Here is a 13,929-nt window from a genome sequence, read left to right as displayed (position 1 = left end):
GACGGCACGGCGGCGGGGGCGGGGCGACGCCGGCTCTTCCGGAAGGGACCCCTGATTGGTGGGCGGGGTGGGCGGGGCGGGGGCGTGCCCGTCCCGGGGGCGTGGCCTGAGCACGTGGTGCGGAACTGGCGCTGCAGCTGCGGGCGGGTGAGCGGCCTTCCCCGGGTGGAGAGGTCCCCGAGGGCGGCGGGAGCGGGAGGCGAGGCTAGCAATGTGGGGCCGCGGGCCGCCTCCGGAGGAGCAAGGGAGAACGGGCGCGGTTGGGGAGCCGCTGATGCCGGCCCGCCCCATGGCCGTCCCAAATGGCAGGAGAGTGTGTTGGGTCAAAAGACAGCCCGTTCCGCTCGGAGGTCGGAGCTCTGGGGTTGCGGGTGGCGCGCCGGCCTGCCGACCCTCCCGCGGCGAGGCCCGCAGAGAACGAAAGCCTGGCTCTTCCCGCGGAGCCCTTGGCGGAGGCCGAAGGTTGGTGCTGCGCCCGCGGGGCGGAGGCCCGGGGTCGGGGGTCTCTAACCCCCCGTCCTCACTTGAGGCCGGGAGGTTGCTCTGAGGCAGCGTCCACCTTCCCACCGGTCAGGTGCGGTGATGCTTGGTCCCCGGTCGGCCTGCACTGAGTCCTTGAGACCCTGGGCCTCGCGGGCAGGGCCTTCGACCCGCCGCCGCCGCACGCACGGGATCCTGGTGCTGACTCAGCGGTCTGGTGGAGGTTTCTTCATGCCTTTGTCGTCCCTGGTGTTGGCAGGGAGGAGTGGCCGAGAGTCATTTTGTAGACCTGTATGTTTGCGATTGGACAAACTAGAGGGTTCCGCCCCTATTTTAGTGGCTTTTACGCAGACTTGAAGCCACGATTCTGGTGTGTGTTTAGTCTCTTCCTGTGTCTTGAGTTAATGAGGGACAGGATGGGGCACTCATAACTGGAGGAACCTTTTGTAGGTGTCACTGGATGGTCCCGGGTACTCCCCTGTCACTCCTTCCTCTCACACTAATTCACTGCCAAGGCTGTTACTCCCTGGAACCTTAGGTTTCAAGAGTGCCGTCTGCCTAGCGCTCTTCGATTTGGTAATACTTGCTTTTATTCCCTCCAGCTCAACACTTTTACCCTCGTCACTGGGGTTCACCAGGACATATAAAAGTGGTCCTATCTAATGGATTTGGTGCTGGCAGTAGTGAAACAGGAAAAACCCGACTGTGAGTGGGAGGGAGAAATGGACCTGGCCCCACCTCTCTGGGTGAGCAGTTCAGAACAGCAGTAGCTTTTCTCTGGCCCTGGTGAGGTGGCAGGCCATGCTGAACAATCTGCTCTCTGTTTACTCTCCTTTGGTTAAAAAAAAAAAAAAAAATGCAACTTTGATTGTTCTATCTTTGACTTTAGCTGGAAGGCCATTGCTTAATCGGGCCACAAAGAACATGGTATTAATGAGAATTTATCACAATGAGCGTGGGATCTGTGCTATTTAATGACCAGAAACTCAAATGAAAAGTACCTGACTTAGTGTAGTTTCCTGCTAAATAGAGTTTCTTTTGTGATTGAAAACTTTGACTTATGTGCAGTGCCTCTGCATTTATGACCCCGTCATTGAGATAAAGGAGAAGGAAATGGCACCCCACTCCAGTACTCTTGCCTGAAAAGTCCCATGGATGGAGGAGCCTGGTAGGCTGCAGTCCATGGGGTCGATAGGAGTTGGACAGGACTGAGAGACTTCACTTTCATTTTTCACTTTCACTTTTCACTTTCATGTATTGGAGAAGGAAATGGCAACCCACTCCAATATTCTTGCCTGGAGAATCCCAGGGACCCTGGAGCCTGGTGAGCTGCCGTCTATGGGGTCACACAGAGTCGGACACAACTGAAGCAACTTAGCAGCAGCGGCATTAAGATAAGGCCCTCAGCTGAAACAACCTGAGCTGGCTGGGAGGTCTGTGTACTCTGTCGCTGATGTTGGAAGAGGATTTTCCTTACTGAACTCTCACTGCACATCCACGGTCTGCTGCCAGGCTTCATGACTCTGAATTAAGTCCCTCGTCTGTTGGAGCTCCTCGTGGCTCTGACAGTAAAGAATCTGCCTATGGTGCAGTAGACCAGGGTTCAATTTCTGGGCCAGGAAGATCCCCTAGAGAAGGGCCACCTACTCCAGTATTCTTGCCTGGAGAATCCCATAGACAGAGGAGCCTGGTGGGCTACAGTCCATGGAGTCACAAAGAGTCAGACAGGACTGAGCAGCTAATATTTTCACTTCTTTCTGTTTAGATGTGACTTCAAAGTCCTAAACCGAGAAAAAGATACTCTTTAACTGCAGCGTGTCCATACATGGGTGCTTGTCTGGTGTCTCGCTCCAGAGATCAGTTAGCAGGATCTTGTGACTCTGAGCTGCAGTTCTAAAATACTTCCCTTCACTGTGGTGCTGAGTTTGCTCCCAGTCCCTGAGCTCTTCTCAGTCGCTGCTGAGGCTTGAATCTTACCATGTGATGGAAGATGAGTTGTCACTTGGAAGAATCGGGGGGAGCTCCTTCTGAAAGTCCCAGTTCTGAGATTTTCTTTATCTCGTGTGAGTTCCAGTTTTTAAAGATGCTGACTCAAATGGCACCTTCTCCCCTGTTTCGGTAAGGTGGAGCAGGATGTGTTTGGTCTCCAGCAGGAGAAGCTGGGTGTTAGACAATGCACTTGGGGAGGTGGACGCTTGTGTTCCCTCATCCCAGTGGACTTTCACACGCTGTCCTAGCCGTTTCTGGACCTGGGTTGTCAGTTTCCTTAACCTGAACCCACGTTCCTCTCCTTGGATCTTGGGTGCTGTGCTGGTTGGTTTGCAGTATAGGGACACATGTGACATTTTTGCTGAGAGCCTTGGAGTGATTATTTCCTCTGTGGTAGTAGTAAGTGGGAAGTTCTCTGTGTGCTTTGAGGGTAAAATTAAATTTTTTTTAAAAGTGTTAAGAACAGTGGTGCATCAGTACTCCTGGAAAGTACCTGCTTTTAATTATATCAGATTGTCTTCAACTCAGGCCCTTGCTTCAGTTACCTGCCATTCTGTCACACAATTCCTGGGTACTTTTCTTTCTGAAAAAAAAAAAAAAGAAAAGAAAGAATGGTGATCAGCCTGAGCCTCTGACTGCTTTCCCAAGACGTTGTCTCTACTGAGGTCACTTCCTGGAGCCCTCGTGACGGCCGTGTCCTGTGCTATCGGGGCGGGGTGCAATTTATGATCCTGAACAAGTGCCTCCGGGGCCTGAGGATCAGTCAGGCCCTGTCTTGAGGCAGCACTGACAGGTTCTTCTTCTTCCCCGGAGTCTCCAGGATCTGTGGTCTGGTTGAAAGATGTCGGCCCTCACCACCCTGTTTAAGTACGTGGACGAAAATCAGGATCGGTATGTTAAGGTAAGGGAGCATGTAGTGACTGTTCGCATTCAGTTTAATCCCGTAGGACCCAGGGAAACTTCAAGGAGCTAATATGATTGATGATGTTCTAATCAAGTATTAACAATGCTGTCTAGGCAGAGAAAGACAAATGCTAGTGTGATCTCACTTATATGTGGAATCTGAAAAAGGTGAACTCAGAGAAGCGGAGAGTCGAACCCTGGTTGCCAGGGACCGAGGGGTGGGGAGATGGGGGTTTGGCCTAAGGGTACTGACCTGTTACGAGATGAATAAGTTCTGGGGATCCAGTGCACTGTGTGGTGAATATAGTTACCAGTACTCTGTTGTGTGTTTGAATAGATGTTAAGTCTTGCCCCCCCAAACCAAAAAAAAAGGTAACTTAAATTGTGTATTGTCGAGAGGTCTTTTCCTCTGCTTTCTCATTACAATATGTAAGTTACTCTTTTGACTTTTGATAGAAACTCTTAATACATGTTTCTAGAAAGCAAAGTTAATTCAGGATTTTTGTCTGGTCTTGTGATAGATGTAAAGAACTATCTTACATTGCATGTTTTAAATGATTCAGTAATCTTATATGTTAATCTGTTTCTTGATGTTAACGTAAAGAGCCATGCATTAAAGTCACCTTTGGTAGACATATTTCAGGTGAAATCTTTCCAGTTCTCATTTGAAAAATTATATTTTAGAGAGCATGGCCATTCTCAGGATGATAAATAAGGGAACTTGGACTTTGAAGATATTGGGTATTTTCTGTATCTTTCAGTTTCAATTTTGTCAGAACCAGATATAAACATGTTCATGAAACTTACACATTTCATAAAAAAAACTTACACGTCTTGCAACCACATCGTGTTTGGTGGTTAACGAGTCTCCTGTCATTTTGTATAGTTCTTGGTATGGGGTCAGTGCAAAGCGTCCTTATATCTTAAACAGAAAGCAGATGTCACAGATCTCTTCCCCCATGTCTGGGCAGCAGGATCCAGACGGAGCAGACAGCTCTGTGGGCCTGAAAATGGCCCACCCGTGAGCGCCTTCGTCCCTCCCAGAGCAGCTTTTCCAAATCCCTTTTGCTTGTTCTCCACCCACAGAAGCTTGCGGAATGGGTGGCCATCCAGAGCGTGTCAGCGTGGCCAGAGAAGAGAGGCGAGATCCGCAGGATGATGGAGGTGGCGGCCGCCGACATCAAGCAGCTGGGCGGCTCTGTGCAGCTGGTGGACATCGGGACCCAGAAGGTGGGCGGGATGGGGGCTTTCCTGGGCGGCTCCGTGGGGCTGGTGGGCATCGGGACCCAGAAGGTGGGCCGTGGGGCCGGATGGGAGCTTTATTGAGGGGTTGGCAGGGCTCGGCAGGTCCTCACAAGTTCTGAAGGCTTTGCTGCAGATAAATCACTGGTGTTTATTGTGTCTTAGTGACTTATGTATTTGTTTATTTTCGATTGCGCTGGGCCTTGGTTGCTGTGCGGGCTCTTCTCTCGTTGAGGCGAGCAGGGTTGCTCTCTAGTCGAGGTGCACAGGCTTCTTACCGCGGTGGCTTCTCTGGTTGCAGAGCACGGGCTTTAGGGTGCACAGGCTTCAGTGGTTTCGGCTCCCAGACTCTGGGCACAGGCTCGGTAGTTGTGGCACACGGGCTTGGTTGCTCCATGACATGTGGGATCTTGCAGGACCAGGGATCAAACCCGTGTCTCCCGCATTAGCAGGCAGGTTCTTTTACCACTGAGCCACCAGGGAAGCCCAACTTGCTGGTCTTTCAAACAAGCACAGGTGGCCTGATTTGGATGCTAAACCGGGTGGCTTCTTGAGTCCGAGTGCACCAAGCTTCACAGTACCCATCGTGTTCCTCCAGGGAGGGGAACTGTTGAGGGTTAGCCAAGAGGAAGCAAACAGAATGGCCCTTCCTACATGAGCTGAGGTTCCTCCCCCGAAGCCAGGCGGCCTTCAGATCAGGAAGGTACACTCTGCCCATTAGATGCAAAGCTAATGAAGACGCCCACTCACTCACAGCCACTGTGTCCCCAGTGTCAGGATTGATAAAACAGCGCTTTTTTCATGACTCAGTTCCTGGGAAAGAGCGACTTTAGGTGTGGGGCACTGGGCTCAGTTGCCTTCTAATGCAGGAATCTGACAGACTCCAACTTGAATGAGTGATCTCGCTGTGCGCTCCCTTATTCTGCTGTTTTCGTTTCAGATGATGTCAGCCCCGTGTTAACTACATGTTTCGTGCCATGCATTGTCAGCAGTTGTAATACTCCTTTATGTTGCAGGGCTGACTGGGTTTGGCTTATCTTGGTTCTCTTGTCTGATGATTTAGGTGTTGGTTGAAATCACAGTCCTGGGATTTTAGAAGTGGGCGTTCAGCCCGGTCTGTTCTTCTCATAAATGGAAGGACCCAGAGGCTCAGACAGGCTCTGTCTCCCTGGGAAGCAGTAGTAGGTCCATGGCAAAGGAGGTTACAGTCTGGGCCTTCCGATTCCAGTCCAGTTTGCATATGAGACTTCTGCTGACCACAGACTGAATAGTTGATTTAAGGTTACTTAAGATATGTTGCAACTTCCTGGCGCTTTCCCCACTCCTCACTGTGAGAGGACAGACCAGTATTCCTGGAGTTGTTTTCTGTTAGGAGCATACTTGTCATGCTTCCTCTCCCTTTTTCCTAATATGCTAAAAAAAAAAAAAAATCTAGGTGGCAAATAACTTTTAAGAGTTGTTACTTTAAAATAGGTGAAACTATTCCGACTGAGCACTCACACCTTAGCAATGTATTTTTCCTGGAGAAGGAAATGGCAGCCCACTCCAGTGTCCTTGCCTGGAGAATCCCATGGACAGAGGAGCCTGGCGGGCTATGGTCTGTTGGGTTGCAAAGAGTCCGACACAACTGAGCATTTTTAAAGATCATCTTTTAAAAATTGAGCAAGCTGCCTGCAGTTATAAACATGATTGTCTCTGTGCTCTGGATTATGGGAACATATATTCTTGTTAATTATTGACTCAGTGGAACAATGTGATACTGAGCTCTGCGATAGAGGGTGATTGATGAGAACAGATAACTTGCCCAGGGCGTGCTGATAGCACCTGCTGTAAACACCACTCTCTTCTTTTTTTTTTTTTTAATTGGTGTAGAGTTGTTTTCCAACATTGTGTTGGTTCCTCCTGTACAGCAAAGTGAATCAGCTATACGTACACATATGTCCCTTCCAGTCACCACAGAGCACTGAGTTCTCTGCACTCTACAGTGGGTTCTCATGCGTTACCTTGTCTGTATGGGAGACTGGGGTTAGCACCGCGCTTCTTGACCAAGGACCATCCTCCATGGCCTCCCCTCCTCCCCCAGCTCCCTGATGGCTCCGAGATCCCACTTCCGCCCATTTTACTCGGCAAGCTGGGCTCTGACCCACAGAAGAAGACGGTGTGCATCTACGGCCACCTGGACGTGCAGCCGGCGGCCCTGGAGGACGGCTGGGACAGCGAGCCCTTCACCCTGGTGGAGCGAGACGGTAGGCTGCTCCCTGGAGGAGGGGGACCTGTATCACGCTGGCTTTAGGAAGTGTGGCCCAGCCTCTCAGGTGCCATCTTTCTAGAACCAGCTGTTTTCACAGAGCCTAGAAACTGGGTTCTGGAAACTTCACGTCTGTGCTCTATCCCTGAAATCCCAGGAAGCCTTCCTTTCCCAGCAGAGCCTGGTCTCCGTGGCCTTGGGCACGCTGGGCTTCCCACACCTGCTGCCACTTCCCCAGGAAGCCTGGCCTGAGCCAGCATGGCCCCCAACCTGGGACCTGAATCCAGCCCGACTCTAGGAGAAGCGTCAGCATTTCCCTGACCCCCACCCCCGCCCCACCTTCATCTCTGAACACTGACTTTTCCACATGGGACGTGGCCTTTGGCCCTGTGGAGCAGCCCCCTCATGTGTACCTTGTCCCCTTGGGCCGAGTCCAGGCTGTCTTTAATGGAAACTTTTCCTCGGGACATGTTGAGTTTCTGTTGAAGCCTCCCTGGCGGCGCAGGGGCAGTCAGGTCATCACGGCTCACGTGGTCCCTATGGTGCACTTGCCGTCTTGTCCCCTCTGCCCACCCCTCCCCTCATCCCCTCCCAGCCACTCCCAGTGGCACCCTGCTCCCCACCCTGCCCCGGGCACCCAGAGATCACTCTCATCTCACCCTGCTCATCTGCCTTCCCCACACTGATCCTCCCCCTCCGCCTGTGACCATCACCCAGCGAACGTGCTGATTGCTATTCCAGGCAAACTGTTTGGGAGAGGAGCCACCGACGACAAGGGGCCGGTGGCCGGCTGGATCAATGCCCTGGAAGCCTTCCAGAAAACCAAGCAGGTACGCGGCCTGCGCCCCGCCACCCCCTTCACCTGTTCCACCTGGTGGTGCACAGTGGGGCTTTGTGTTCCCGGAACAGCAGTAAAGATCAAAGATCACACTCCCCAACCCCCCCACCGAGCGGGATCAGCACAGCAGGGCCACGTTCTGCTTCATAGCCTGTTTTCTAGTTTTAGGAAACACTGAAGATGCAGTGGTTTATGGTTGTTCTAAGGTCACCCTGTTGGTGACTCAGCAGAGACCCAGCCAGCAGGGGAGGCGAGAGCTCTGGGCACGGACCGCACCTGGGGAGGGGGTACTCACCAGCAGGGGACCCAGGCTGTGATGGAACCCAGGCTGTGATAGTGGGCAGATCCTTTACTTCATGTTATTCTCTTAATCTAGTACTCTTGCCTGGAGAATCCCATAGATGGAGGAGCCTGGTAGGCTGCAGTCCAGGGGTCGAAAAGAGTCAGACACGACTGAAGTGACTTAGCAGCAGCAGCAGCAGTTTTGATGATAACGTATAGACAGTTTCTGCATCTTGCTCTTACCTTGAGATGAGATAAGAAAAGCGTTTTTGTCAGGACGTGGAGGGGTAGATCTGAAAAGGGTCCAAGTGTGCTGTGCTCAGGGGCCCTGGGGTCTGCGGTGGCGGAGGGGAGGGGCGTCCGTTCACAGACCCAGCCCCCAGCCACCTCTTTTCCCCTAGAGAGGTGGAGGGGCGGGGCGTGTGGTGAGCCGCGCTTCCGGGGGCGGCTCTGAACTGGGACCCCACAGACGTGAGTGCATGTGGGCCGGCCACCCATGGCCTTTGGCCTCAGATCACTCAGGTGCAGCTCCATGGTCTCACCTGTGGAAGGGGGCCACCCACCTCAGGGCACAACGCTGGGGAGAACTGGAAACCCCCGAGTAGGAGGCTGCGGCCTCTCAAATTCACTGTCAGCTCTGGAAGAGGAGGGCCCGCGGTGGGTGGAGGGCCCGGCCCTGAGGGAAGACGGCGCCCACTCACTCCTTCCAGGGATGCACTGCGTGGCCATCACAGTGCGGACGGAGGCTCCGGCCGGGTTTGTGTCCCGGCCTCTGTCTTCAAGCAGCTCAGCTTTGCCAGAGACGCCTGATCTGTGCTGGGTGCTCACAGAAACCCTGCAAGTGGGCCGCGCGATTAGGCTGGGGGCCCCTGGGAGCAGTCCTTCCAGGTGACCGGCCGGAGCCGGGCCGTGTCCCGGCAGCCCGGCGCTGGGGCGGAGGGTCTCTGCCAGCCCCCACTGCCCGCCCCGCGGTCAGTGCAGGGAAAGTCAGTAGGGTATTTGAAATGCACGATCTCACAACACTTGGTGGCTTCCTGTCCGTTGTTCTAAGAAATAAAATTCCGTGTACGCTGACTACCTTCTTCACCACCCCCTCCCAGGAAGTCCCCGTCAACGTCCGCTTCTGCCTGGAGGGCATGGAGGAGTCGGGCTCCGAGGGCCTGGACGCGCTGATCTTCGCGCAGAAAGACGCATTCTTCAAGGATGTGGACTACGTGTGCATCTCCGACAACTACTGGCTGGGCAAGAACAAGCCCTGCATCACCTACGGGCTGCGGGGCATCTGCTACTTCTTCATCGAGGTGCGCGGGGGCCGCGCCTCCCCCAGGAGGGTCTCTGGTTGCAGCCAGAGCCTTGTGATTTAGGGAGTGCCTGGCCGGGCCTGGGGGGCAGCAAACCGATTTCGGAGTGTGCACTGTGAGCGTCCTCTGTCGGCTTTCCCGCCGCGGGGTGAGGACGAGCTCCCGGGAGCAGCCCGCAGAGTGGCCGTGTGTCCACAGGTGGAATGCAGCGACAAGGACCTGCACTCGGGCGTGTACGGCGGCTCGGTGCACGAGGCCATGACCGACCTCATCATGCTGATGGGTGAGCGCGGGTGGGCCCCTGCAGCGATTCGGGGGTCTTCTCTCCCTCCCTCCCTCTCTGGCTGCTCCCTCTAACAGGCCCACTTGGTTCATGTCTGCCTCCCCTTCACTCCCCACCACCTTCCCCCGGTCACCAGACCCCACCTCGGGTCCCTAGAATCACGGCCATCCTTGCCCTGGCCGCGGTGGTGTCTCACCTTCCTGCAGGGGGTTGCTCTGGTCCAGTTGGCTGTCACTGGCCACAGCGGGTCTCCTGTGAGGCTCTCTCACGGCCCCACCTGGCACCCGGCCCACTCACCGTGTGCTGAGTCCCATTTTCCTCCCAGGTGGGCAGTGTGTGCTGTACATGAAGCCGACTTTCCTGGGCCTGGAGTCGGCTCTGTCTCACTGGGTTTTCCCTCCTAGGCGTGGGAGTAGGTGGCTTCTTAGGGAACATGCATTAGAAAGGAAACACGGGCCTGACGGTGGGCGGGCCACAGGAGCCAGTTTGCTGTGTGTCTTGTCCTGTGACCGTGGGTGGTTCCCCTGCCCTCCCTGTAGTCCTCTCCTACCTTAAACAGGAGGCATCGCCACGCCCTCCCGGGTTGTCACGGTAACGGATGACAGGCGGCCCAGGTGCTTCTGCCGGGCCTGGGGCTGCCGCGGGCTCCCACTAACCCCTGCTTGCCCACCGCCCAGGCTGCCTGATGGACAAGAAGGGGAAGATCCTCATCCCGGGCATCAGTGAGGCCGTGGCCCCCGTGACCGAGGAGGAGCTGGAGCTCTACGACAAGATCGATTTTGACCTGGAGGAGTACGCCCGGGACGTGGGCGCTGGGACCCTCCTGCATGGCTGCAAGGTGCCCCCCACCTGCCAGGCTCACAGTGCGTGTGGCCCTGGGGCCCCAGAGAGGGGGCTGCAGGCTGGACAGACCCGGGCATACCCCGGGCACATGAGCGCCAGATGCTGCCGACATCAGTGGGCAACATGTGCCAGGCTGGGAGCTCTGTGAGTTGTCAGACCACTGTGCCACCCCGGGGACCGGGCCGCCTGCAGTGGGGGAGCTTCTCCTGGTTTGCACATGCTGGGAAATGGCCCATCTGCCCAGGGGTGTCTCACTGTTCCCTGGAGAGCTGGGTACCAAGGTGGAGGCTGATTGCACAGAACATTTACTTACCTGTTTGTTGGCAGAATCAGGTCTGGATATAAATTCCAGCTCTTAAGTACCTGCAGCCACAGGCCCTGGGGAAGCAAGAGGAGCTCGCCAGGCGCCTTGGGGGCCAGCTCACCCAGCGGCCCCACTGGGTCGGTGCCGCCTCCTTCTGGGCGTGCGGTCCCCCAGCCGCCTGGTCTCCCCTGCAAGCAGCTGGTGCTGACCCCCAACCCACAGTGCTGACTGCTGTTGGCAGTGCTGTCCCCTGACAAGCTGGTGCTGACCCCCGAGCCGCAGTGGGGAATCCCCCAACCCACAGTGGGGACCCCTGACCCGCAGTGGGGACCCCTGACCAGCCAGTGGGGATGCCTGACCAGCGAGTGCTGACCCCTGACCCACGGTGCTGACCCCTGACCTGCAGTGCTGACCCCTGACCGCTGGCCGTCTCTCTGCAGAAGGACATCCTGATGCACAGATGGCGTTACCCATCCCTGTCTCTTCACGGCATCGAAGGTGCCTTCTCCGGGTCAGGGGCCAAGACCGTGATTCCACGAAAGGTGGTCGGCAAGTTCTCCATCCGACTCGTCCCGAACATGACTCCGGAAGTGGTCAGCGAGCAGGCACGTGGACGCGGGGGTGCGAGGAGGGCTGCTGTGCCTGAGGAGATGGTCACTGAGAGCCCCAGGGGCACCCCCAACAGGGAAGGGTGCTCGCCTCCCCCACACAGCCCCGCCCTTGGCACTCCTCAGCTCAGCCATCACTAGAATAAGCAGGTCAGATCCTAATCAGAGATAAAGGCCAAATAAAACAGCATCCCCTGTGCACGACCTTTGTCCCTGCTGAGGTGTGCTAAAATCTGACCTCTGACCTCATTCTAAGGCTTTGAAGCAAAGGCTGACTTTGGGCTGAATGTGTTGTGGTGAGAGTCCAGGGTCTGGTCTGTGGTGAGCAACAGAGGGGGCTGGGGGTTCCAGAGGGGAGAGGACTGGGGGAGAACATGAGACCCAGTGTTCACCCATAGACTCACTGTAGACCCCGTGTAGACCCTCACAGACCCAGTGTAGACCCCTCATAGACCCAGTGTAGACCCCTCATAGACATAGTGTAGACTCTCATAGACCCACTGTAGACCCTCATATACCCAGTGTAGATCCTCATAGACCCCATGTCGACCCCTCATAGACCCAGTGTTGACCCTCATAGACCCCATGTCGACCCCTCATAGACCCAGTGTTGACCCTCATAGACCCCATGTAGACCCCTCATAGACCCAGTGTGGACCCCCTCGTAGACCCCGTGTGGACCCCTCATAGACATAGTGTAGATCCCTCATAGACCCCATGTGGATCCCTCATAGACCCAGTGTAGACCCTCATAGACCCCGTGTAGACCCCTCACAGACCCCGTTGTAGACCCCTCACAGACCCAGTGTAGACCCTCAGACCCCGTGTAGACCCTCATAGACCCAGTGTTGACCCTCATAGACCCCATGTCGACCCCTCATAGACCCAGTGTTGACCCTCATAGACCCCATGTAGACCCTTCATAGACCCAGTGTGGACCCCCTCATAGACCCCACGTAGACCCCGTGTGGACCCCTCATAGACATAGTGTAGATCCCTCATAGACCCCATGTAGACCCCTCATAGACCTCGTGTAGACCCCTTATAGACCCCGTGTAGACCCCTCACAGACCCAGTGTAGACCCTCATAGACCCAGTGTAGACCCTCATAGACCCAGTGTAGACCCTCATAGACCCCGTGGAGACCCGCCCCCCAGACACTTGTCTTGGAGTGAACCCCCAGCCCTGGACCAGAGGCCAGGCTTGTGAGACGTTGTTCCTCCCGTCTGTGGTTCAGGTTACAAGCTACTTGACCAAGAAGTTTGCTGAGCTTCACAGTCCCAACAAGTTCAAGGTGTACATGGGCCACGGCGGGAAGCCCTGGGTGTCCGACTTCAACCACCCTCACTACCTGGCTGGGAGGAGGGCCCTGAAGACAGGTGGGACGCAGCCCTGGGGGCGGGCGGGCGCTGCGGGTCCCTGTGCTGCCTGGGCCATGCCGCCTCCCACCATGGGAGTGGAGCCGCTCGCAGAGGGCCTGAGTTCAGGGTTGCCGGGCAGTGGATGTGTGGTGGGCCCCTAAAGCTCGGTTTCTTTTCTTCTGTCCTCCTCAGTGTTTGGTGTCGAGCCGGACTTGACCAGGGAAGGCGGCAGCATCCCAGTGACACTGACGTTCCAGGAGGCCACAGGCAAGAACGTCATGCTGCTGCCCGTGGGCTCGGCGGACGACGGAGCGCACTCCCAGAACGAGAAGCTCAACCGGTGAGCCTGGAAGAGGGGCTGACTGCAGGGCAGGGGCTGCTGAGAGCAGAGACAGACCCTGCCAGAGGGCTGGGGGCGAGGCCAGAGCCCAGGGTGTTAGGACGCAATGTGGAGACCTCGGCCCAGACACGGGGGGCCTGTGGTCGCAGAGAGGCGCTGCACTGAGTCCCGGTGGGAGCCCGCACGTCCAGGAGGCCAGGATCAGGGCTGGTCCCTATGGGGCGCTGGGCTGGGCTTGGGAACCAACCGGGCCAGAGCATTCAGGGCCAGCAAGCCAGGGTGCCAGGCATCCGCTCCCAGAAGGAATGCACGCATGGGCCCAGAGCTCGGGCGTGTCACTGACCCCCATTCCTCCTGGCCAGGCGCAACTACATTGAGGGGACCAAGATGCTGGCCGCGTACCTGTACGAAGTCTCCCAGCTGAAGGACTGAGCACCGCCCTGCCATCCCCACACGCTCCCCCTCCTCTCGGGACCGCCCGCCACTCCTCCCCTCTGTCAGGTTCTGCAGACTTCCAACGCGGATGTGAGAGCCCCCGCCCCGTCTCAGGATGGGGTAGCCTCCACTGGCCACGATAAGCGGTCAGGCCCAGGGCCTGTCAGCAACCCTGGATAAGCTGACTGCTCCCCGGTGGTCAGCGTGACATGGTTTCCAGAAGATAGCACACGTTCCTCCATAGAAAGTGCTAGATGGCGTCCATGAGGGCTGAAGAGGGGACTCAGGGTCTCCTGGCCCTGCCTGTGTCCCCAGGTCATGGTCGTACCCGCTTGGAGTGTCCCGTCCCAGCACCTGGGGCCTCGAGGGCAGCCTTCCCAATCCGTGCTGTCTCGGGCACATCCTGTCCTATTCTCAAGACCTTACCCATTACAATGTTCCATCTCCGTATTAAAATCCTTCAAAACCTAAA

General features: G+C 56.1%; 1 protein-coding gene across 3 annotated transcripts; it reads left to right on the top strand.

The window, feature by feature from the left end:
- The first annotated feature begins 76 nt into the window (after positions 1–76).
- Positions 77–13,929, top strand: CNDP2 (carnosine dipeptidase 2). 3 transcript variants are annotated; one of them, XM_019986826.2, is made up of 12 exons: positions 77–147; positions 3,290–3,370; positions 4,459–4,602; positions 6,698–6,860; positions 7,604–7,692; positions 9,083–9,283; positions 9,482–9,566; positions 10,244–10,404; positions 11,154–11,318; positions 12,559–12,700; positions 12,875–13,022; positions 13,385–13,929. In XM_019986826.2, the coding sequence occupies exons 2-12, from the start codon at positions 3,311–3,313 to the stop codon at positions 13,452–13,454; spliced, it is 1,428 nt and encodes a 475-aa protein (XP_019842385.2). In that variant the 5' UTR covers positions 77–147; positions 3,290–3,310; the 3' UTR covers positions 13,455–13,929. The 3 variants fall into 3 exon arrangements, with proteins under 3 accessions (XP_019842385.2, XP_070634751.1, XP_019842383.2); XM_070778650.1 differs by having other exon boundaries at positions 129–147; positions 3,283–3,370; XM_019986824.2 differs by lacking the exon at positions 77–147 and adding an exon at positions 266–462.

This window comes from Bos indicus, chromosome 24 (assembly GCF_029378745.1).
Source record: "Bos indicus isolate NIAB-ARS_2022 breed Sahiwal x Tharparkar chromosome 24, NIAB-ARS_B.indTharparkar_mat_pri_1.0, whole genome shotgun sequence".
NCBI lineage: Eukaryota > Metazoa > Chordata > Mammalia > Artiodactyla > Bovidae > Bos > Bos indicus.
This window is presented reverse-complemented; position numbering and strand designations above follow the sequence as displayed.

Bases quoted from the DNA above. Each gene is read 5' to 3' on its own strand.
- CNDP2 (XM_019986826.2), top strand. From the start codon at position 3,311: ATGTCGGCCCTCACCACCCTGTTTAAGTACGTGGACGAAAATCAGGAT. The intron at 4,603-6,697 runs GTGGGCGGGATG...CTCCTCCCCCAG, and splicing joins TGGACATCGGGACCCAGAAG to CTCCCTGATGGCTCCGAGAT. The intron at 9,567-10,243 runs GTGAGCGCGGGT...CCCACCGCCCAG, and splicing joins CGACCTCATCATGCTGATGG to GCTGCCTGATGGACAAGAAG.